This window comes from Melanerpes formicivorus, unplaced genomic scaffold, assembly GCF_026170545.1.
Source record: "Melanerpes formicivorus ecotype bairdi unplaced genomic scaffold, bMelFor1.0.p_v2 SCAF_10, whole genome shotgun sequence".
Taxonomy (NCBI): domain Eukaryota; kingdom Metazoa; phylum Chordata; class Aves; order Piciformes; family Picidae; genus Melanerpes; species Melanerpes formicivorus.
This window is the reverse complement of record NW_027142362.1, coordinates 13,116,994-13,141,128: the sequence shown is the minus strand read 5'-3', so window position 1 is coordinate 13,141,128 and position 24,135 is coordinate 13,116,994. Positions and strand designations below refer to the sequence as shown.

General features: G+C 38.7%; 1 protein-coding gene across 3 annotated transcripts in view; it reads left to right on the top strand.

Moving 5' to 3' along the window:
* Window positions 1-20,197, top strand: part of SLC12A1 (solute carrier family 12 member 1) — a 49,788-nt gene extending 29,591 nt beyond the window's left edge. For all 3 annotated transcript variants that reach the window (XM_068143785.1, XM_068143786.1, XM_068143784.1), the window contains exons 16-27: window positions 805-904; window positions 994-1,105; window positions 4,947-5,087; window positions 6,950-7,056; window positions 7,837-7,919; window positions 9,576-9,719; window positions 11,415-11,546; window positions 11,764-11,875; window positions 13,630-13,716; window positions 16,314-16,449; window positions 18,522-18,589; window positions 19,096-20,197. In XM_068143785.1, the coding sequence (XP_067999886.1) occupies window positions 805-904; window positions 994-1,105; window positions 4,947-5,087; window positions 6,950-7,056; window positions 7,837-7,919; window positions 9,576-9,719; window positions 11,415-11,546; window positions 11,764-11,875; window positions 13,630-13,716; window positions 16,314-16,449; window positions 18,522-18,589; window positions 19,096-19,231 (1,358 nt within the window). In that variant the 3' untranslated portion in view covers window positions 19,232-20,197. The remainder of the gene's footprint in view (window positions 1-804; window positions 905-993; window positions 1,106-4,946; window positions 5,088-6,949; window positions 7,057-7,836; window positions 7,920-9,575; window positions 9,720-11,414; window positions 11,547-11,763; window positions 11,876-13,629; window positions 13,717-16,313; window positions 16,450-18,521; window positions 18,590-19,095) is intronic.
* The last annotated feature ends 3,938 nt before the right edge of the window (window positions 20,198-24,135 follow it).

Here is a 24,135-nt window from a genome sequence, read left to right as displayed (position 1 = left end):
CACTCCAGGCTAAACAATCCCAGCTCCCTCAGCCTCTCCTCGTAGGGCTTGTGCTCAAGGCCTCTCACCAGCCTTGTTGCCCTTCTCTGGACAGGTTCAATACAGCACCACTACTAGAGTGGAGAAACTGGTTATTTGCGTTGAGGATTAAACCAACCCAGGTCTGGATTTTAGTGCCAGCCATCTGATTTAGCCTGGACCGGTACACAAGATAGTCACACAAAACTCCACTTAGTTGCACTGACTATTAACTTTGTATCTTGGTAAAATGGAACTTGATCAGCATTGGTGTAGATCTGAAAGTGTGGAAAGCCTTTTTCCTCTTCTTTTCTTTTCTAATCTGCCTCCATCCACCAAACAGCTGCACAATAATGAGGAAAGCTATATGTGCCAAAATTGGCTTTTGAGAACAACTTTTGACCTAAATAATAGAACAGAGCTAATTGGAGCTAGCACTGTTCCTTCCTGATGGTTTAATTTGAGCTTCCTGAAATTCCACACCCAGTACATGACTCAGGGCTGTCCATTTTACACACAGGGATACAAACTTAATGGATCAGAGAGGAAAACAATTTGTGAGCAAGGGAAGAACGTTCTCTACAGTTTTTTTTTAAATTAATTTCTTTTAATCACAAAAGCAAAGCCCATTTTGTTGTGAGGCACAAAGAATGATAGCTCTGTATCTATGAAGCATGAGAGAACATACCATGTTTTGGCTCACAGACAACATGGTTGCTGAGCTTTACAATAAAACAGAGAAAAGCCCATGCTCTAATATGCATTCTTTGTCTTTTTTATATGCAGAAGTAAACTGGGGCTCTTCTACACAGGCTCTTTACTATGTTAATGCCTTAGACAGTGCTCTGGCATTAACTACAGTGGAAGACCATGTGAAAAACTTCAGGTAAGATTTTCAGTGACCTTTAGTGAAATGGCTTGTTTTGAGTAAGTACTTGCCTCAATTAAATACAACCTCTCTTTTCCTCCTAACAGACCGCAGTGCATAGCATTAACAGGAGCTCCTATGATCAGGCCTGCTCTGCTAGACATCACACATGCTTTCACAAAGAACAACGGGCTGTGCATCTGTTGTGAAGTGTACATGGTAAGGTCAACTTGTATGAAGCTGAAAATTCAGCACCAGTGCTGCAGATCTCCATTACACATTCCACTCTCACTCAGCACACAATGTTCCCATTGGTGCTGATGGGCGTCTGTGCACACCACGAAAGAGATTCGCACTGAGAATGAATTTTGTCATAAGTCTTGACAAGAAAGCTATCGGTTGATATAGAGCCTGCTGGTAAATGCCTCATTGAGATGCATTTCAGAGTTCACAGTAGACAGACCAAAAATTGTTTTGAAAAAAAAAAAAAAAAGCATTACAAGGAAAGATTTTTTTTTTTAATGAACACAGCAAGGCTTAAAACCAAAACAACAAACAAAAAACCCACAAACCCACACCAACCCAGAACCAAAGAACCTGAAGGATCAGAGTGCAAATGTCATATTACCCAGGCTCTATTTTCAGCTTTGTCACTGATTTGCGTTGTTGGGTCTCAGTGAATACTTCAGCTCTCTTTGCAGTGGTTTCTCCAAAGCTACAATGCTAATTTTGAGGATAAACATGCTCCTCTGAGATCTAAAGAGAGGACCAAACTATATTTCTATATTTCCAGTGATAAATAAACAGGAAAAGATGCAACTGAAAGGGTGAAGATCTAGTCTCTCATTAGGACAGAATAAAAATAGATGGGTTTCTGATGTAGAGGAGAAAAGGCATTTTAAATATTACAATGACCTTTTAATTTTGAGAGTCAAAAACAAAAACCAAACCTAGCTCACAGCAAGAATTGAACAAGGAGAGTCAGTCCAGGCAAGACAATGTGTCCTTCTACAGAAGTGCAAGAATAATTCATTTGATGCTGCCACATTGCAGAAAGGGAGTACAGAAGATCTGAGCGTGATTGTTCTCAAATCAAATGAATCAATAGATTTGATTGAATGGTCCTAGTTAGTTTGTGCTGAGACTATGCAGCTTCCTAAAGTTGATTCAGCAAGTTTTCTGTATTCTTAGGCATGTTTCTCTAGTATTAGTACTTTCTATGGAGAACTGAGATTTTGTTCCTGTCCATACAAAACAATAAATCTTATTTGGCTAGTGTAAGGATTTTCCCAACTTTTTTTTTTCTAATTTCTTCAACTTCAGCTAAATTTAATCTGGTTAGTAATAAAAACATGATGTAATGAGCCTTTGTGATTTGTAACACTTTGGTAAAATGGGGATGATAAAATCCCCAGGGAGCATGTTGAACAGCAGCCTACAATATATGTCAAGCACAGCAAGACTACTTAGCCTTAAATGTAACGTCCAGCATATTTTGCCTCAAAAACTGACAAACTGATAGCTATGCATGAAGTTTTGAGACATCATGCCAGGCAGAACATCTCCTACTCCTTGTTTTCCAAAGAGCAGCAAGAATGTTCCCAGGAACATGGTGATAGATGGTTCAGAGAGAGGTAAAACAAATATGGGAACTGAACATAAAAATTAAAGTTATTTGTCTCTGAGGTGGTGAGTACATGTTGGCTTGAACAGGCTGAGTTTCTGGTAGAAAGGGGTATTGTTGTTTTACTCCCTGCCTTCACATGAAGTATTTTTGCAAGGCTAGTCTTCAGTCTGCAAATTCACTGGACTCCTTGTACAATTGCACAAACATTAACACTGATAGACAGAAGGCGTAGGGCCATCACCTCACAGAAGGGTGGGACTGTCCCTTTGGCCAGAAAAAAATGTATTGTGCAAGCCAGTTGTGAAACTGTCTTCAGGTACTCTCTTTAAAGAAGCTGGGAAGACAGAAAACACCTTTTCCTCCTTTCCTTACCTACAAGGGAACTTCAGTCCTTACCTACAAGGGAACTTCCAACAACCATGATTAAACTCTTCTCAAGTTACAACCAATAAATCCAACAAACTCCAGAAAATTTACTGCCACCCAAGAATGCAGCACGACCTCATTAAAGGAAGATCACATGGACACACACCCCCACACACACCCCCTGCCATTTTCCCCTCTGTACTTCTCATACACGGCTCAGAAACACACATGAAGGAGAATCCCTGAGTGAGCATCAACTTGGCTTATTTTTGATTAGGTCAAAACTCACTTTTTAATCTACATACCATGCTAAATAAAAATAATAAATAAATGAAGGGCAGAGATGAAAACATGACATATGAAATCTGCCAGGTTATTTCACAGCTTTACTTTTTCCTGTGTTTTAGATGAACTAGCTGGAAAGCCCATTTTTGAAGACCTTGTCTCCTTTTCTATCAGCCAATACCAGTCCACTGAAAGTAAATGTATTGCAGTTATTTCTGCATCTATATAAATGTATAGTACATCCCTTTTTTCCAATTAAAAAAAATAATAAAAAAGGTCCAGTAAGGCTGAAAAGTGTTGAAAAAGAGGACATTTGGGCTTTACATCCACAACCACGGTTTAGGATTTGATTTTCAAGTAGGTGATCCTTCCTGTACATTTCATTTTGTAATGATCAAGTTTTACACTGTTCTTGAATAGGCAACAAATTTCCAGCTTACAATATTTGCTATGGATAAAAAAAAAATAAATCAAATCTTCCTTAGCATTATTTTAACAGTTTCCCAGGTTAGGAAAAAAAACAACTAAACACAAACAAACAAAAACCTACCATACACTAACTTAATTGAAATGTGAAAGCTTCAAAGGTGAATATTGAAATACAGTCTCCCCAGCATGTGTTTAACAAGCCTTCCTAGTGTTATATCATATAGGAAACTTATACCAATTCCTCTAGTTATCTGTTCTCTTAGAACCACAGTTGCAACTTGTCAGCACCCTCAAGACCATATGACAGTTTTGAAAGCACAAAGGAATTACTTCTGTACAAAATGAAACTTCCAAAAACCATAAAGTTCAAATGATTTTTTCACAACAAACCAGACTGACACCACTTCCCAAGTTAGGCACAGGAAAATACTAATTGGATTCCAAGCACTTCTATCCTGGCATGCCTAGTCTAATTACTGCTTCTGTCTCTGGTGCTGCTGGACAAGCTCCCACAGTTTAAAATTCTGCTCTTCTATTCTGCATTGGAAACCAAAGACTACCTGTCCAGGCTGGTAACACTAAAACCAATATTTGAGACTCTTGAGGGAGCCTCTCAGAGTTTCACCTTCACTGCTGAAGAAAATCTGGACTACTGATTTAGCTTCCTAAAGACAACATGAAAGGGAATAAACAAAACCTAGCAAACCTTAAACTCAAATTTAAGAGCAGAGATGTTTACAATCAATTAAATTCCAAATACACGCTTCCTAAATTTATCCCAATCTTTTTAAAGGCTGTGCTTGCAGGCATGACGGCTTTCCTAAGTCTAATCTTTTGGCCACCCACTGCCACTCCATTCTCTGCTGTCAAGTCATGGATTTTTATTTCATTAAATTAGCAGATGATCACCTGAGTAACCTGGTGACAAAGGCATTTTCATCATTAATTGTATGGCAACAACTGTTTTCTCTTCATATTAGACAGGAGCTTAACTATGTATATTTAGATCTGCTGAGACTTGTTTGGGTAGTCAAGTCAGAGAGGGACTTTATTCACTCTGAGATACTTCAGCATACCTTAGATATTTTTCTAAGATGCTGCAATCCATAGTAGTCCTTCTTTCTGTCAGAATCACTGCATTTAAGTAGCATTAACAGCCTCAGCTCTCAAACAGAATGTGAATTATGTTAGTAGCACAGTTCTTTCCAAAGGGTGGAATCTGTGAACCTTTTTGGAAAGGCATTTTTCTGACTCTCTCTATTTGCTCCCACAGCTGACTAGATAACTCCTTGAAAATCATTGTGTGATATATAATACAAAGCCTTCTTAAGAATATTTTATTGTATCATGCAGGGACCACGCAAGCTGTGTGTTAAGGAGATGAACAGTGGCATGGCAAAAAAACAGGCCTGGCTCACAAAGAACAAAAGAAAAGCCTTTTATGCGGCAGTGGCAGCTGACAGCTTCAGAGATGGAGTCAAAAGTCTACTTCAAGTAAGCTTTTTGTTTACACAACACACAGAAGACTGTTACATCAAAGCATCCCTTTATGTAAAGCATTACCATTACTGTTTACTTCTTAAAAAGTCCTCTGCATATATGGATGATGTTATACACAGAAAGGGCATTCTGGGGGTACGTGTATATTATATTACAGGTTATTTCATAAAGAGATCTAGTTCTGGGCTGTGGAATTATAAGACAAGTCAGACTGATTCTCTCCTAAACAAACAAGACACTATTGTCAAAAAAAGAGAGGCATCTATAGGGCAACATATGATTGTCTGCACAGCCAACACTTGATACACTCAAAATCAATTCCATTGTCTGGTATTACAAAGCATATTTAGTATCTGAGAATATTTTTGCATTAATTGAAAACTGAAATGCCCAATATACATTTGCTGCAAAGAGAAGGGCCATCTAAATAGTCTGCAATATTTTCCTATTACTGTAAGAATACAGCAGATCATTTCCAACAGTCCATTCAAAATGGCCTTAATGAAGGCACAGAGGCCCTGTTTTCATATTTGCCATCTCGCTCTCTCTCACACATATATAAATATTTAAACATACAGGTACTGAGGCAAAACATAGGAAAAAAAATCCCATCTTTTTCACAAAATACACTGCAGAAAATACATGAATGCAAAGTGAGACACTATGGAATTGACTAAAATACTCTGGGTAACAGTCACTCACTGGTAGCCTATCAGGGCTTTTTGTACACTTGCTGAATGGAGCAAGATAAAATATTATCAATAAAGATCCCTTTGTTCTATCAAAGTCTCACAAGGACACATCATCTTGGGTTTATGCATTGTCTCAGCAGGAGATTCTTTTGATGTCTTTGAGAACTCTTGCAGTCTCAACATCTCTTCCTTTCCATTACTGCTTAAACACTATTGCCAAAGACAACTACCAGACCACAAATAATTCCCCTCCAGCAAACAGAAGGATAACCACATCATCATTATTCTAACCTAAGGATGTCTGCATCGCTTTGCCAATCAACTGCTCATTTCAATGTCAATAGTGCAGTTGGAGCAGCGCTACTCAAAACCACACACACCAAGGTTCCAACAATTTTTACCTATTTCTTTTTGCTAGTAGTAAAAATTGGAAAGTGTAAGCACTTGACAAGCTGGTGTATTTGTCGCTCTCCTCTTGAAGATTCCCAATACAATGAGTATTTAAATTTCTGTAGAAATTAGGTTAGCTGAATCTAGAGCTGACCACCTTTACATGTTCAGGTTTTGGTATCCAGGCCCTGGTCTGTAGGTAATCTAGTATCCTGACAAATCATTTGTTCATCCTGTTTATAAACTGTAAGCTTATTTATAAAGCATATTCAGGTAATTCTGGATAATATTCTGGAAAGAATATAGCAATCAGAACAGCAACAGTTTCTAACTTCAAGGCAAAATAAAATTATTCTTAAGAGGATATGCACATCTGAGGTGTTTTTAGAGACTTCAGACTCAGCTTGTCTATTAAGTACTCCAAATCTGATAAAAGCTTTACACTATTATGTTAGAACGAGCATACAAACAGTGTTTGAAGTCTGTCTTGATTCCAAGTTACTGAACCATTTTAATGAGAGCATGTCAGAATAAATGCAAATGAATGCTAATTTAGCAAAACTGCATTTCTGTCATCTAAAAATTTTTAGTTGGAATGATTTAGAGCCAATTTTTCTGCTTTCTGCATGGGTGTGAGCATGAAGGACATTCATGAAATGCAATCTAGCTGTAAGTGTCTCCAGAACATTACTTCAGTTATCTTTTGCCATTACTTTTCATTTACAGTAAAAGCATCTGTGTGTACCTTCTCAAGCAGTGTTTTAATATTATTAGGCCTCAGGCTTGGGCAGAATGAAACCAAATACCTTGGTGATTGGGTTTAAGAAGGACTGGAGAAGTGCCACTGCCACACAAGTTGAAAACTATGTGGGCATTATACAGTAAGTCACAGCTCAGCATCTCCCTTTTTACTCCTCTTAGATTAATACAGTATTTCACACAGAACTTTATATGTAGAAAATACAAGAAAATACCTACAAATCTAGCTTCACACATGCTAGCTCTGTAATAAGAATTTCTGCCTGTTACAAAGATGTCCTTGGCTTCACACACCTAGCAAGATCTGCTTAGCAAACATCTGGCGCTGTCAGAGTTGATGTGGCTTGACAATGCTATACACAGAAGCAGCACTGCTCTCAGCAGTGTTTTTGCAGAACTGCATTTTTCTGTTTTTAGTGGGCAGGAGAACAAACAACCCTAATACATATACTTAGGGAATAAGAGAACATCATGGAATTCTTCTTCTAAGCCTAGGAGATAGAGGAAGAGCCTTGCTTCAAATCCCGTGTGTGCCTAAGGCTCAGCAGCATTGTGGGTTGAGATTTATCTAGGAAACAGTTATTTAGAAACAGGCTTTCCATAGATCCTGGCTCAAAATTCACCTGTAAAGCTGAAGCAAGTTAAAGAACAACAAAACCCACCCCAGTTTGTCAGAAAGACCCATTTCAGGCATAGCCTCTTTTTCAAATGAGGGAAGAAAGCTGCTAGTACTTTACTTATTCTTGGGCAATTCCTTTTGTGATTTTACCTAGAACAATCTAGTACTTGGCTGCAATACCTCCCTGCAAGCACTAATGCTTTTACTGATCTTCTCAAAATAGCTTTCCTTATTGACATGCATGATGCAAATTATATTTATTGTTCTTTTTCTTTCTTTTCAGTGATGCCTTTGACTTTGAGCTCGGCATGATTATTGTTAGAATTAGCCAAGGATTTGATATATCTCAGGTCCTTCAGGTTCAAGGTATGTGGTGACCCAATAGCTGCATGTCTGTGCTGGTTATATGCTCAGCACAGGAAGGAATCTTGAAGTCACTGGTTTCTAGAACAATTTCTACACCTGTAACTTCTACAGTTCCGCCCTGCTTCTGCAGCTTCAATCCTGTCTGAAATCCTTGCCGAAGCAGTGACAGGAGGAGACCAGCTGCACTTCTAGTACCACCTCTGTGGAATGCTGGGGCCCATAAAGTTCCCAGCCCTGAAAAAATCTGGTACTCACAGGAAACATGAGCTCTCTTTTTGTACATCCTTGTTCATTCTGCCTTAGGCTAGCTGTGCATATCTCAAGGGGAAAAGGGAAAACCTTCCACCATACCACAACCATTAAGGCAGATATGCCATCTGGGTAGAAAAGGTGGAGGGAGACAGCGCACAAAGGCAGCTGCACCTGAAGAAAGGGCTTCCAGAAGCCACATAAACGGTGGCCTTTGTTTTTAATTCTAGAGGACACAGAGGTCTTACTGCTTCCTCAGGTACCCTGTGGAGGAAATGATCCATATAAAAACGCCATCAAAATAATTCTCTACATTTTCAGCACAATAATTTTTCCAATTCTTCTAAGTTTGTCCACCTGACCAGGGAGATGCAGCCTAAACCTGGACACTACTTCTAGTGTACCTCACGCTCCCCACCGGATAGATGTTTTGTGTTACATAGACGAGGAACACAAGCAGGCATAAAAAGCAGAGCAACTCTTTGCTGCCGCCTGCTGTAAACCTGCCTTCAGCGTCTCCCCAGTTTCGCAGGCAAACTGCGCTCAGAACTGCTGGGAAGAGCAACTAGAGACTTGGGGCTATTCAGTCTGGAGAAGAGAAGGCTCCGAGGAGACCTTATTGTGGCCTTCTAGTATCCTAAAGGGGCCTACAGGAAAGCTGGTGAGGGACCTTTTAGGATGCCAACTAGTGATAGGTCTAGGGGGAACGGAGCAAAAATAGAAATGGGTAGATTGGATGTTAGGAAGAAACTCTTCAGTATGAGGGTAGTGAGACACTGGAACAGGTTGCCCAGGGAGCTGGTATTAGCCCCATTCCTGGAGATTTTTAAGGCCAGGCTGGATTCTATGATAGGGCTCTGAGCAACCTGATCTAGTGTGAGGTGTCCCTGCCAGGGCTGGAACTAGATGATCCTTGAGGTCCCTTCCAACCCTAACAATTCTATGATTCTTACAATAGGGACTCAAGGGCTAGAACTCAATACTTCAGCTTTCTCACTTTAAGAAAACAGCTTTTCTAACGTGTTTTCAAATTCTTGGGAAAGAAACCTACCAACCAAATTCACAAACATAACTCAATAAATAGCATCTCATGTAACCATAAAATACAGTAATACTGAATTAGATGTGGGAAAGGGAATCTGAGAGCAGCAGAGCAGCACTTCAGTACACATCACTGCTGTAGGCATGGGCACCCTAAGTCAGAGCTTCCAGAGATAAATTCAGCTTCCTCCTCCCTATTGGTTTGCAAGGAAAAACCATTTTAAAAGAATTTTTGCTCCCAGAAGCTTTACACTGTGTACAAAGTACCACAACAGCAATTGCATCACCAACATTACTTCAATAAGTGAGTTAATTTACAATAGAAAGTGATGTATTATCAGTTCTTTTATTTTTCCAAATATATAGAGGAATTAGAGAAGCTGGAGCAGGAGAGATTGGCACTGGAAGCTACCATTAAAGAAAATGATTTTGAAGAAGGAAAACGTGGCATCTGTGGATTCTTCAGAAAAGCTGGCACACTCAATATCTCAAGACATGAAACAAAGAAGGGTAAGTTCCAAAATAACAACTTCTTCCTGACCCTTCAATGAATCACATTTTCACCAATATGCAAACTGGACTTTTCCTCAGGAATGTTCACCTTAGAGTCAAACAGAAAGCCCTGGAACCAGACCTACCCTGTGCAAAGTGACCATCCTCTGCTAGTACGATACCTGTCTTCAAAGTCACAAATAAAACTTCCTTCCCCTCCTTCCCCCTTTGGTAGATGAACTTCTCAGCTTAGCTTACATTGAATTCTGTTTGTCAAAAACTGCAGACAGTTTTAAAGTCTGAAGAATACACAACAAGTTGGGGTTTTATTTATAGGGCTCTTTGAAATGGTGTACTCTGTTTTTAAACAGAGGCCCTTCCCATCCCTTCTTAAAGAAAACTCTATCTCAACTCTTTACGTCAGCACAGAAGGGGTTTTTTTTGTATGTTACTTTCCCTCCCATCTGCGTGGGGAGAGAGGGAGCTTGTGAGAGCAGGCTCTGTTAACCCAGGACCCACCTGAAGCTAGGTTTGAATGCACACAAGTATTTTCAGAATTTTCACCAGCAGAGGCTATTACATCTGGCTGTGCATGCAGCTCTCTCAGGTATCAAGAAGATCTACAGACTAAAAACATAAGATGCCATTATTCTTTACTTGGCAGACTTCAGTTCATTTTGCAGGCTTCAGCAGCATATATTTTTGTAACAAATACCACAAGAGCACACACCCCTGTTTCAACTACCCTTTTTGATTTAGTTCAGACATACAGAGGAAATATATATTACACACTTTGGCTCTATATACGAGATAGATGGTGTTAATAAATAGCCCTGCTTCTCTGCTTTGCTTATACATGCTCCCCAGAATTATTGCATCTTCCAGCACAGATGCTGGGACTGTAAAGGAAAGGCTCTAACTGCCTTAGAACTATACTGTCCACACTCTAGAAATACAGGAAAACCAAACAAAGCATTTTCAGAACCTAACAGATCAGAGTAAAACCTCTAAAGAAGCCTGTCTGCTCCATTTAAAATAGTGCTCTGACACCATCTCTTTGAAATCATTGAAAGAGAAGCAGCAATAAAGCCACAGGCTTCAAAAGACAGAATGAGAAAACACTCTGTTAGTACACAGGCAAGACTGTACTTTTTAAAGCCAGCCAAGCAAATGGCAAGAATCAAAGTTTATTTTCAATTAACAATGACCCTGACAAGCATAGTGAAGTTGCCACATACACTTACTGCCTTCTAGTCTTAGCTTCACTCATGCTTTTGCTGTACCTCACTAGGAATTTGTCCACCATTGCTGTCATTTCAGGGAGCTCTGTATTTTACAACATACAGCCAAGCTTGTAAACAATGCAAAACAGTGCTTATTTACTTCTAAAATCTATCAGATGCTTCCCAAATTGCTTTTTAAGGCCCCAGTGAATTTTTCTTTTACTAAAAAGAACCAAGGAACAAATAATCAGATAACCCTTTTCAAGATGTTGTAATCTAGTGACAAAGTATTACACAAGCTTTGGTTTCTGTGTACATTGGCATATTTAAATATACAGTACAGATGCTATGTACTTTAAAAGATTTAAACATCAGAAATTGTGTCAGAAACAGTTCATTTTCCTGAAGCTTTCTTTCCCCTTGGTTCCCTAAAGCTACTTGTTGCCTCACTTGTCAGAAATCCTTCCACATTTTTTCTTTTTCATTACAGAGAGCACCATTAACACAATGCAGTCAATGCATGTGGGTGAATTCAATCAGAAGCTGCTAGAAGCCAGCACTCAATTTAAAAAGAAGCAAGGGAAAGGCACAATTGACATTTGGTGGCTGTTTGATGATGGAGGTAAGGAATTCAAGTGAGAACTGCAGGGAGAGATTTTTGTGTTACCAAATATAAAAACAGGCACAAGCTGTTTTCTTTTAGGATAACAGAGTAATTTTTCTGTCTGGCTTACATGTTTTAACATTAACTTACGTCCAACACTGCCAAAGTGAAGGACTGGATTTTTACCACACCATGCACTAATTTGATCTTCCTGCAATTTTATATGTTCTTCTAGGTCTAACAATCCTAATTCCTTACATTCTAACATTAAGGAAGAAGTGGAAAAATTGCAAATTAAGGATCTTCACTGGAGGAAAAGTCAATAGGATCGAAGAAGAAAAACTAGTGTAAATATAACTATATTTGTCTCACTGTTTAAAGAGTTTGAATTGATAATATAATGCATATGCAGCAGGAAGCTGTGAAAATCTCAACACAACTGGCTTGTACTGTGGGCAGCATAAACAAAAATGGTGTTGAGCTTATGGCACAGCCCTCAAGGCTCAGTGTAAATGGATCAAAGGAATTCACAGCCAACAGCTCTCCCCCATTAACAGCTCATATTCCCTTTTCCAAGAAGAGCAGTCTGCACTCTGTAATGAGAATATAATTAGTTTTATGGGATTTACATGAGATTGTCCAGTTAACAGTAAGTGAAATTGCATATGAAGCTTCTCATATGCAAATACCATAGGCAGATAGCTCACATAAATGTCATTGACTGTGGTAAAATGCAAAGAAGTTAAAGTGCAAGCTTATCAACTTTAAGATCAAGTTGATCTAGATCTCATAATCACCATTCCCCTTCAAGCAAATGAAAGGTACTACTATAAACTTATTTTTCTCATTACTGTATATAGGACCTTTCCTTCCAAAGTACTTTACACATTAGAGGAACAGCGATTTTACCACTCAGGCCAATTTGGGATGGAAGTCACTAAATGCTTAATAAAGTGCAGCAGCACATAGCTAGTTAAAAAAAAAATCCCACCAAAACTCCAGTGAAAAACAAGCAACATGGATATAAGAACAAGAGTCAGAATTTAGCATCCCTAGGATTATGATACAGTGCTTTGAAAAGACAGTTGCCACAAGGATGCTGTCTTTTACATAAGGGAAAGTTTACCCCTCTGTGGTTCTACCCTTGAATTAACATATTTCTGTAGAAGAAGGTCACAAGTGTTTGTACAAGCTATTCTTATCACTGGGTAAAAAAAGCTTTACAGCTGCCCAAGGACCTGCAGGGAACTATTTCTGCAATGTCTAGAGACTCCACTGAAGTTTGACTGGTCAGGACTGCAAATCACTCCCCGACCTAAGCACTCAAGTCACCACATCTTGTTCAGAGGAAGTAGGAGGTTTTGACATCAAATGAGACTTGTCAAACCATGACAGACCTTCAGAGGCAGTTCTGGTACCTGTATACACTGCTTGTAGATAAAATATGTAAGTTCACAGCCATGCTTCAACCAAAGCCAGAACTGAAACTGACCTAACTAAACCTCTCTAATCTCAAAACAAATCCACACAATGCTATAAACTACTCCTCCTGCCAGCTGGACAGAAAAGCAAAGTATTTTCTTTTATGAAAATACACAGTGGTTAACATCTGAGTAGGTCAATATAAATTCACAAATGAATACTCCTTTCCACATCAACCTTCCAGACCTAATTTTTGGCAAGGCACACACCTGTACATACTCCATGCACAGAAATCTGACAATAAGAGAGTAACAGAAGCCCTCTGTAAATACTGGAGAATTCTGTCCTACTGCATTTTGAATATTTTTCCTTTGTAATTCAAGCCTATGCAAATATTTATAGTACCTCTTCCCCCCCCCCAAATGTAAACACCCTTCCTTCTGTCTGCTATTCATTTTTTTGTGATTTTCATTGATCATCAGTTAAATGAATTACTCCACAGCAATCACATCAGTCCAATTCTGTAATTGGAAACTGAAACACTAAAGCATTTAGTGCAATTTGTCATATAGTTAGAGATAATGAGGCAACTGCATTTGATATCTTAACTTATTTATAAGTGCTCTTTGATGCAAGGCACTCAAATATAGTGATAAAATGTTCTCTCTTTTGTTTTCAGGATGGCTTCACTTCTAAGCAAATTCAGAATAAAATTTGCTGATATTAATATCATTTGTGATATCAATATAAAGCCCAACAAAGAGAGGTAAGAAACATTGCCAAAATCCATTACTTGGCAGCTGGCCTTTGTCACAAGCTTGTTTCTTCTATGTTGAGCATTAAAAAAAAAAAAAAAAACAGAAAGAAAGAAAGAAAACACCACAAAGGATAACACTGCTATTTTATTGCAATAATTTTCAAAGTACCTAGAGCAGGAAAAAGAAAAGAACCTTTTTTACAATTACAACTCAGAGTCAAAACTATAGGCAGTCTATTTCTTTGTGTTGTAAAGACTAATTAGATACCATCATTATGAGCCACTGAATTTAACAGGCATTTCATGAAGACTTTTTAAATCTATTTAGATTGCAACAGACTTCATTTCATCCTGTTAGTCAGTCCAGTTCTCTTGTAAACTCACCATCTCTGCCAACTCAGCCTTCTGGGCTTTACCATGAATTCATAAATGGAACATTTTTCTGGCCAGACATAGGGATACTGCTCCTGTCACCTGAGCATGGTATTACAGTACCCCCCTATCACTCAAAGATAATGAAGCTCAACATTTGTAAAAATTAACTTATCTACAGAACTAATAATCCTAGGTAGAGGTTAGGAAGTTCATAAAACAGTGTTCAGGAAGCTCTACCTCCAATTGTATTAGGTACAAAACCCAACCAACCAAAAACAGCTCCCCCCCCCCCCCCCCCAAAAACAACAACACCCAAATCACAAATTCAAGCCCTTGCTTTCTAAAACATATCTCTGTAGAAATCACCTATTTCTTCTGCTTTGTGTAGAAGAAAGCATATAGCAGGTTGCTTAGGGAGTAACAAAATCCTAACTCAATTCACAACTCACTCAATTCTCAACCTTGCTATGCTTTCTTCCATCCTACCCCTTACTGGCCTCCTGCTAGGTCCATAGCTATTTCAAACTCAAAGGGCTCCTCTTCTCCACTCAAAGCCTTTCCTCTGAGTTCAACAGAACAGAATAAACCAGGTTGGAAAAAATCATCAAGTCCAACCTATCACCCAACACCATCTAATCAACTAAACCATGGCACCAAGTGCTTCATCCAGTCCACTCAAACACCTCCAGTGATGGTGATTCCACCACCTCCCTGAGCAGCCCATTCCAATGGCCAATCACTCTTTCTGTGAAGAACTTCTTCCTAACATCCAGCCTAAACCTCCCCTGGCGCAGCTTGAGACTCTTGTTCTGGTGCTGGTTGCCTGGGAGGAGAGACCAACCCCCATCTGGCTACAACCTCCCTTCAGGTACAATCTCAAGTTAGTCTCTTAATCCTCCTGTATCCCATTTCTCCAAGCACACACAATTTTGCAAAAGCAATGGTAGACTTACCAGCGTTTCTACAGTTCATTGGAGATTTTTATATAGGATATGTAATAAAGAATATAGACCAAGGAATATAAAGATTTTATTACTATATACCTAAAGTCACTTACTAGTGCTACCTTGATCTTTCAGATACATAACTTAAAAAACTAAGAACTGTCCAGAATACTTCTCTTGTTAACCTTTTTTTCCTCAGTAGTATGTATTATTTTTACATAAATAAAAGATATATATATATATATATAAAAAGCACATATCTAGCATCAACATAAAACTAAACGTGTTTGCTACATCAGCTCCATCTAACAGAACAAGTGAATACTGTGCCAGACACTTGCTAGACCGCTGTATCTCTTTCCCAGCTGGCATTCCATTTCTTTCACTAATAATAAAAGGATTATCACTATTTTACATACTGAAACAGACACTAAGGATGTTGACAAACTCTGGCAACCTAGCAACAGCAACATGAAATGCTGCATGTCACAGCCTTTAACCAGGCTCTTGACTTCCTGACCTCATAACGAAGCCCAGCTGGTGCCCAGCCTCCCATTTCACTTCACCATGAGGACTGAAGCATAAAGTGTTGAAAGAAACACATTTATATTAATAGAACAGAAACTCCCTGAGGTCTCTGTGGGATGATAGGAACTTTCAACAAAGGAGCAGGCAGAGAAGTACAGAAGGATGATAAGCTCCTCCAGATGACAGCCAAAAGCTTCAAGAAACAAATTGAAATTTCAAGAGAAAAATCTGTAGAACAGTTGGGAAACAAACACAAATCTGAGCCCTCACATAGAAAAAAAACCCTACAGCCTTTCCTTCAGCCTCTTACCACAGGAAATCTACATCACCTGTTTCTCCATTTCATCAAAACTGTAATAGTTAAACTATCAGTCAGATAATTGCTCCAGCTGAAGTTACACAGTAATAAAAGCTCACTGTCTATGAGGAGACCCATATTAATTGTTAACATTATTAATACTGCACTTTGGAGTTACTGTAGAACTCATTTCAGTATTTCTGCTACAACCAGGAAACTGCAGAAAATTCTCTGCAACTATAACAGACCAAAGGCAATGTTTAATTATCCTCAAATAACCCCCCAAAAACTGAAGTGGTACAGATATAACTTGGGGCATAATGTAGCAAAGAATAGTTAAGGATTTTGTGTGGTTTTCGGCTACAATTATAGTCAGTGAGGCCTGCCATACACAATGTCTGTGCAATAAGTTAGTGAGTTCATACCCTGCAGCAAGCCCTCCTTTGTAATTCCTGTTTCAGCTGGAAATTCTTTGAAGAGATGATTGAACCATATCGCCTCCATGAAAGCTGCAAAGATATAACAACTGCTGAGAAATTAAAGCGAGAGACTCCATGGAAAATTACAGATGCAGAGCTGGAAGCATTCAAGGAGAAGGTAAAGCCTCGCCTTCCTTTTTACATCTGCACCTTTTCTGACACTCCAGATGTTTGAAGTGATTAGGAAGAAAATGTGAAATAGCAGATACAGAATTAGGAACATGACATGTAGAAGCCTGTGTTTGATATTTACAAATGGGATTTATATTGTAAACACTGCAGAGGTGTGCTGTGATTGCATTATTCAGCCCTCTGTAAGACCTTGGCAACTTTACACAGTATTTTCCAGCCTCAGCCCACATCAGAGCCAGACAGATGAAAACCACCTCTGAACCAGAAGCCACACAGTACTGTGCTGAGCCTGAGCTAATAAGATCTGCTGAGAGGTTTCTTAAATGGCTCCACTGTTTTAGAACTTTTAAGTGCAGCTCCAGACATTGACAACTTTGGGAAATACACATCCTGGCTCTAGGAATTTTTCCAATTACAAGATCCAACACAGATACTTATCTCAATGGTAGTGTGAAGACTATACCTGCCTACAATGGCAGGAGCTCTCCTGTAATTCAGGGACACTCTAAGGCTGACGTTGGCTGGTTCAACAGGTGAATTAGAGCCTAAGCTGCCCTTTAATTTTGTCGGGACTGTAATTTTCGAGCAATGTACCACCAGGCTTCAGCACCAGGTCAGTGCTGAAAGGATACTGCAAACTCTTCCACCCTTAAGAGACAAGCTGTCCTGTAACTCACAGAGAATTAATCTAGCAATTTCATTTATGGTTCCTGTTGGATCAAGCTGAGTGCACTGAGAGTTTGGTTATCTACACTTTATGGTGCCACTAACTTCCTCAGCAATGCAAGGATTGCAAGTCTGATCTCAGAGCCATTAAAGTTCACAGTCTGACATATTAACATAAGCTGAAATCAATGGTGATTTAAGATAACACAGACTGCTCACTGTATTACCCTTCTCATAGATTTGATAACCAACATAAAGTGATGATAGTCAGCTGCCTTGTCTAGGTCACTAACTAAGGAACCACAAAAAACCACCCCACAGGCTGAAAGCAGTCAGCAATATGAAAATGCTGAATCTCTCTATAAATCAAGAGACAGCAACAAAGTTTAGCTTACACACCTGGAAAGGCATGCCCCTTAACTTCAGAAGTAAGGCAGTTCTGGGAATTTGACAGAGGACATTAGAACACATTTAAAATTCAAAAGAGGAAAACCTGGCAGTACAGATAAAGGGTGATGTTACAGGATGACTCTCGTGAGATAACAACTGGCTAAATTATGAGGATTCTTACCTATATAAAATGCATAAAAGAACAGTGAAATGTTTGTAGAGAAGGAAAATTTAAGGTGTGAATGAAGAAAAAACAGCTTGTTATCTTCTCCAGGGAGAGAATAATTTATAAGCCCAGTTAAGACACATCTATTTCCCATGCTGCAATCTCCCACTACACAAACCTGCCCTGGTCTCTTGTTTCCTATGATTTGTGCTAAATTATAAAAGCCTTGAGGGCCTGAACCTCACTACAAAGTAGCCTTGGCTGAATTTCAAAATAACAGCCATTCATTTAATTTGTGTAAGTCCATACACATACACAATACATAAAGCAGCTAAGTCTTACTCCAGACTCCTCTCTTTTCTTTAAGGGGTGAATTTCTGGCAAGGTGCTCGTATATCTACACACCCCCTGACATTCAGCCTTACTGGTATGTCAGCCAGACATTTACAAAATAGATTAATTAATATACTTACACTATGGAGCAAAGGAGGCTCCATACAGTTCCTATATTCCATTACCAAATAAATAGTTTAAAACTATGTCTAAGCCATCTTAGGTACTGTCAACACAAAACCAATGCCCATCCCCAGGAAATCTTACACAGCAGTGAACATCTCTGGCCCCCACATAACTATACTAATCAAGAAGCATGGCTTAGCCTCCTGTTTCACCACCTTTATCACTCTGGCCCACAGAGCAGGCACAGTTTTCAATATTGCCAAAGCAACAGCAGAAAATCTTGTGGGCAATGGGTAAGTGTATAACATCCACAAGGCACCAGAACTGAGCATCACTGACCTGAGTTTTTTCTTTTCCCTCTGTTTTGTTTTAATCAGAGTTACCGCCAAGTCCGTCTGAATGAACTCTTACAAGAGCATTCGAGGGCAGCTAACCTCATTGTCCTGTGAGTTGCAAGACCTTTGTTCTACTGTAGAGGATAATGTGTAAAGGGATTCTGGATTAGAGTTTCAGAAAAACCTGTGTTAATCCATTTAGGGAAAATTTTAAAGGTACTTTTTAAAGTACTGTTTGGAGGACTTGCATCTGGACTGATGGCTCTCTGGGACTACACTGAATATGACTTAGTCTTACTAGCTACAGAGACAACAAAGAACAATGAAAAGAAAATAAAAGAGAAGCCATTATCAGAATAAAATTTTAGTTAGTATTTGTGATGTGCAGACAAACCTCTTTAGCTCTATTAGCTCAGTCTCCAAAAAAGAAGTCATCAGGTAACATTTACCATAAATTGATCCATATGCCCATATGTTAAAAGTCTAATCTCCCAGTAATTAGAGATCAGAAAATAAGCTGATGGATGGCAAAACTGCAGTTAGTGAGATGTATGTTATCAGGACTACTTCTGACTTCATCATGGGAATGTTATTTTTTTTTTTTCTGCCTCAACAGGAGCCTCCCAGTGGCAAGAAAAGGAGTAGTGTCTGATTACCTCTATATGGCTTGGCTAGAAATTCTCTCCAAGAACCTTCCTCCAACCTTAATGGTCAGGGGCAACCACAAAAATGTACTGACTTTCTATTCTTAGGAAAACATCAGTGCCTAGAATATCCCTTGCTTGGTTTCAACATCTACATTTATAATGGCAATGATTTATTAAAGACACACTTATCTGATACACAACTACAACTTAACTGACAGAAAATTGCTCAAAATTCCAAAGCAACACAGTGAAGAGTTACACAAAAATATGTAAGTGGTACCTGCTGATGTTATACTCCAGAACAGGCCAAAGAAGGAAAATCTACTTATACATATGTACACATCATGAGACAGTAAATGTTTTGAACACACAAAGAAGAAATTCCACCAATTCTATAAGCTATTGAAAATGCTTTTTCTATTTATCTAGGACACCCTAATTAACTGCTATAGTACCAAATGTATTAAATCTGTAAATAAATACTTCTATCAAATTGCAGTCATAGTTGCTAACAGACACACAGGAGGATTGCAGTAAAACGCATCAACTTGGAAGAGGGGAAAAAAAACCCCTGCATGGTATCTATCATGTCAAAATCATTAACTGATATAATGTAAGTGATGCTTTTTAATTATAATATTGCCAAATTATACAGCAGATGCTTTTACTTAAATTGTCCTGCTATTTATATTAATTAAAATGCTTCTAATTAACTGCCAAAAAAAAGGTTACATATATATAAATACGGACTTTATATGACAAGACCTGATAATGAATTTTCAAGCTCTGACATGGAATGTGTGATTGCAACAATTAAAAATGTTAGGCAAATTTCACAAAGAAATTAGTAAAATAATTTTCAGACAATTTTTGCTATGAATGTTAGGGTTAAACTAATCTGACATCATACTTTGGGATAGCACAGTGATTATCTGATTAGAAAACAACAAAAACCTCCATTAAGCTGAGTTGAATGCCTTGTATTTTGATTTATAAAAATCAGAGAAATATTTCACAGACTTGCTCAATAGTATTCATTGCACACTAACTTAAAATAAAAGCAATCCATTACATCATGTTATGTTTCTATTTTCTATTCTGCAACATTATAGTACTTTATCATTTCAGCTGTTAATAAAAGCTTCTCTTTTTAATGGGGAAAGCTCTGTCTGACATATAAGCATTATTTAAATTAAATATCATTAAGGGATGCTGGTAATTTAAGGACTGTAGTTCTCCAACCCCTTTGCAGAGATCAGCTGAAATCTACGCCCCAGGAAAGACAAGGGACTCAGAATTTCACCATGCATTGGTTTTGAAGCAGGCATCAGCTTCCATCTTTGCTTGAATTATTAGAATTTAACTTGTGGAGGATCTAGCACTCCATCTCCAAAAATGACAAATATTTGATATTCATTTTCTTCCAAGTTCAACAGCAGCACTTCAGCAGAACATGCTAATGTAGACCAATAACCCGTGTTTTATTTTCTCCATATACTAAAGGCAGGATATGAAATACTGATACTCTTTCATAATGTTCTTCCCTCGCTCCTTTTTACTCATTTACAACCAGGCTGAAAGATCACTTTACCATTTAACTACATGACACAGATATAGAAGTTTCCTTAATATGCTAGGCTTCCTGCACAGCTCTGAGCAAACTAAACATCACATTTTGCACCTACAGAACAGGGAGATCATCCTTTGCAGTCACATTAGTATTGGCACAGGTGCTTGTTACACATTGTCAGGTTCTTCCACCTTTGCAGAACTGCAATAGTCACCACCCTTTCCATCTCATTTCAGGCACTAAATGGGTATAATCAACATGTGGTACCCAGAGAGTCAATGCAAAGAAAAAGAGCTTGTAGAAAGGCTCCACTTAGGACTTCTCTAAGTGTGTGTCTTACCGCAACGTATGGAAGGACCTGCAGGAAATACACACCTGTACTTAGCCCTTTGATTATGTATAGGAGTGGAGATCATTTCCCAAATATTCCCAAGTCCTGTAATTCTCAACCTACAGGGAACATTGACCCTAGCTGATCGGACCTAAGCAGATCCAAAAGGAGAAAAGTAAGACAAATCAGCAATGGCACTGCCCATACTATTCACACTTCTCTCACAAGCACCTCCTTGTGAGCACTGCAACAATAAATGCCAGGAAGTACATTTCTAAATAAACAGCCAGCAAACCCTAAGCACTAACATACACATCTGTGTGAAACTTCTTACTTAGACTACAGTGGTTAATAAGATAAACCCACACAACAACGGTGTGGGATTTATAACGAGCCGCAGGAACTCCAGACGCCACAGTGTGCATAATTACCTGCAAGTGTCATTTCCACAAACTCACAAGTAATTTCAATCCAGCAGTTTTCCAAGGAGCTTCTATTTCTTGTTCCTCCCCATGATTTCTGGAGTGTGTACATGACCAATTTGGAGAGCATACTAATTACAGACTATCTTAAACTGTAACTTCTATTACAAAATTTTGTTAGTCCACCTACTCCTTTCCCACTCTGTAACAGACACTTCCTCTTTTCTGTAAATTATGCATAAAACAACTGCTGAATTTTAATCATCATGTTAGCAACTGAATTCTAATTACAAGTTTGACATCTCTAGAAAAAAAATAAATATGGCTCTAAAGCTGTCTAGCACATTTGGAGCTTATATCACACTACCAACTCTGCACATTTATATCATCTAGGGTTGATTTGATCAGCTAGGACAAAAGCAAGCAGAGATAAGGTGACCAGGGACATGAAAGCATGAAAAAAACCACTTTGCAATTAAGCAAGAACAAAGAGTATTTTGAGTCTTCTTCAAAAGTCTAGACATTCTGCACAGCTAAGTTTGTACCTAAAAGCCTGTTAAAAGAATCCACTATCGCTCCTCTCATCTAGGAATCTTACCTTTCCTAACGTTAGTGGAGCTCAAACAGGTATCACAGAATACATTTCACCATAGAATACAGAGAATACCATTTTCTTCTGTCTTTTTACAATGACTGGCAAGTTACCCATCTTACTCTCATACCCTGAGGGCAGTGTTTAGGAATGGTAATGAGTATCCCAACCCAGCATTCTTCCAACAAGCCTTTCACTAGATTTTCTGTCCCCAGCATAGAATAATTTTGCATGGATTTGTTTGTCAATTTTATTATTTAAATCAGCACCCCAACAGTGCAAGCAGAAAAGGTAACCTAACCATTCTGAATATGAACAGCTGCAAAAAGCTACACTCTGCAAAGAGCAAGTCATTATCATACTTCACACCCAAAGGAGTTCTCCACGATCATAACCAAAATACAAAGCTCCAGACAGTGGCATAGTAAATTCTGTCATCTTTAATCTCTGCAATTTTCATTACATCTTTGAAGAGTCTTACCAAGGGCCTTCCTGACTGGGAAAAATAGGACAGGCTGCCCTTCATTCTCAGAAAATCTGAACATTCCTCATGTCTTCCCTCTTTATCTAATATTCCATGTGGTATTTCAAGTCTTTCATTAAGGCAAATGGAGTTTCAGCAACCCATTAGTAGTTTACAAGTAGTAGATGGGCAACAATTAATGTGAATTAGCACTAAGATTATAGACATAGACCGAAGAGCTACAGTTTTAACTGTTACTGAGTCATTTAAATCCTCATACCTGGCAGCAGTCCCTGAATTATCAGCAAAGCTGGGAAAACAGAATTTGAGCAATCCTGCTATCTCAGGTTGTTTGACTGTCATTGAATTTCAATGAAGAACTGGGGATCCCTCTAAGCTCCTACTCACTTCTCTCTGCTACCTAACTGCAATATTTCTCAGAAGGGCTGCAGCTGTTTGCCAAGTGAGTGACTCAGTCCTCAAGTTACAGGTGAGGAACATCAAGGGTTGGTAACTGCAGCTCAGTATACGTCAAACCACTGTTTATACATCTGTTCATTCTGGTACCTTGTTGGCATGACTCCTTGGCAGGTATGTAGCCCTTTGAGGCTGTATGGCCAGTGCTGCTGACAGAACATCTCACTGTAGCCTTGAAACTGCTATGAAAAACGGAAAACGCAGCTGTGCCAGTGCAACCACAAACAAATGCAGCAAGGTTTAGCTTGCATTCTCCACAAATGACAAGAGCAATAACCCATGGTCACACCACTGCTGGAATTTCATCAGAGGGAATTCACTTTCAAACAAAATAAAGCACTAAGGTTGTTATGGAACAGAGTAAAAAGCAATGGCAAAATTCCACAGCCCCCACACTGTACAGCAAAACAGGATCAAAAATAGAGCCTCATTATAAATAAACACCCTCACAGCAACCTTTTAAATTACAAGCTTTAATCACAGTGAGAGAGACAGCTGTTCTGAGTGACACTGGGGTGGGGAAATCTCTCCTTTAAAGCCACAGTTGACTTCTAATAAGAACAATCATTCTAATACCAAAACTTCAGTGGGGAGAATTTTATGCATTATAATCCCTGAAAGAAGCTCCATACTTCATTCTGTGCACAACAAAGCACCCTCCATTCCTACTCTCAATCTAGGTAAAAAGGCAAATTCCACGTTATCTCACTATTGCTTTTTGAAGTCAGGAGGAAATTCTCAATGGAGAACAGCACTAATCAGCAATCAAAAATGCAGGAATGTTGTCCAACTATTTATCTATGGAGTAAACTGCACATTCCCAGGACCATGGCAAACTTGCCCAAGCTTCAAGCAAATTCACTTTTTTCCTTGTAGAGACCTGTGGGAAAGGTTGTCACTCAGCTGAGACTTTTTACCTTGGTAATGTTGGGATGAGTCCTATTTTTCATGGACTTTCAGGGTACCTTAGACAAGGCTTAGTATCCAGCCTGCCACACCAAGGCAGCTTTTCTACACGATAATGCAGGATACAGTTGTAACCTCTAGAAAATTGTGCTTGTGTAAATAACCATTTATAATTAGATATCAATTTGATATAACTTTAATTCTTAGTAATTACCATTTGTGGACAGCTTACATCAGAAGTCATAAAA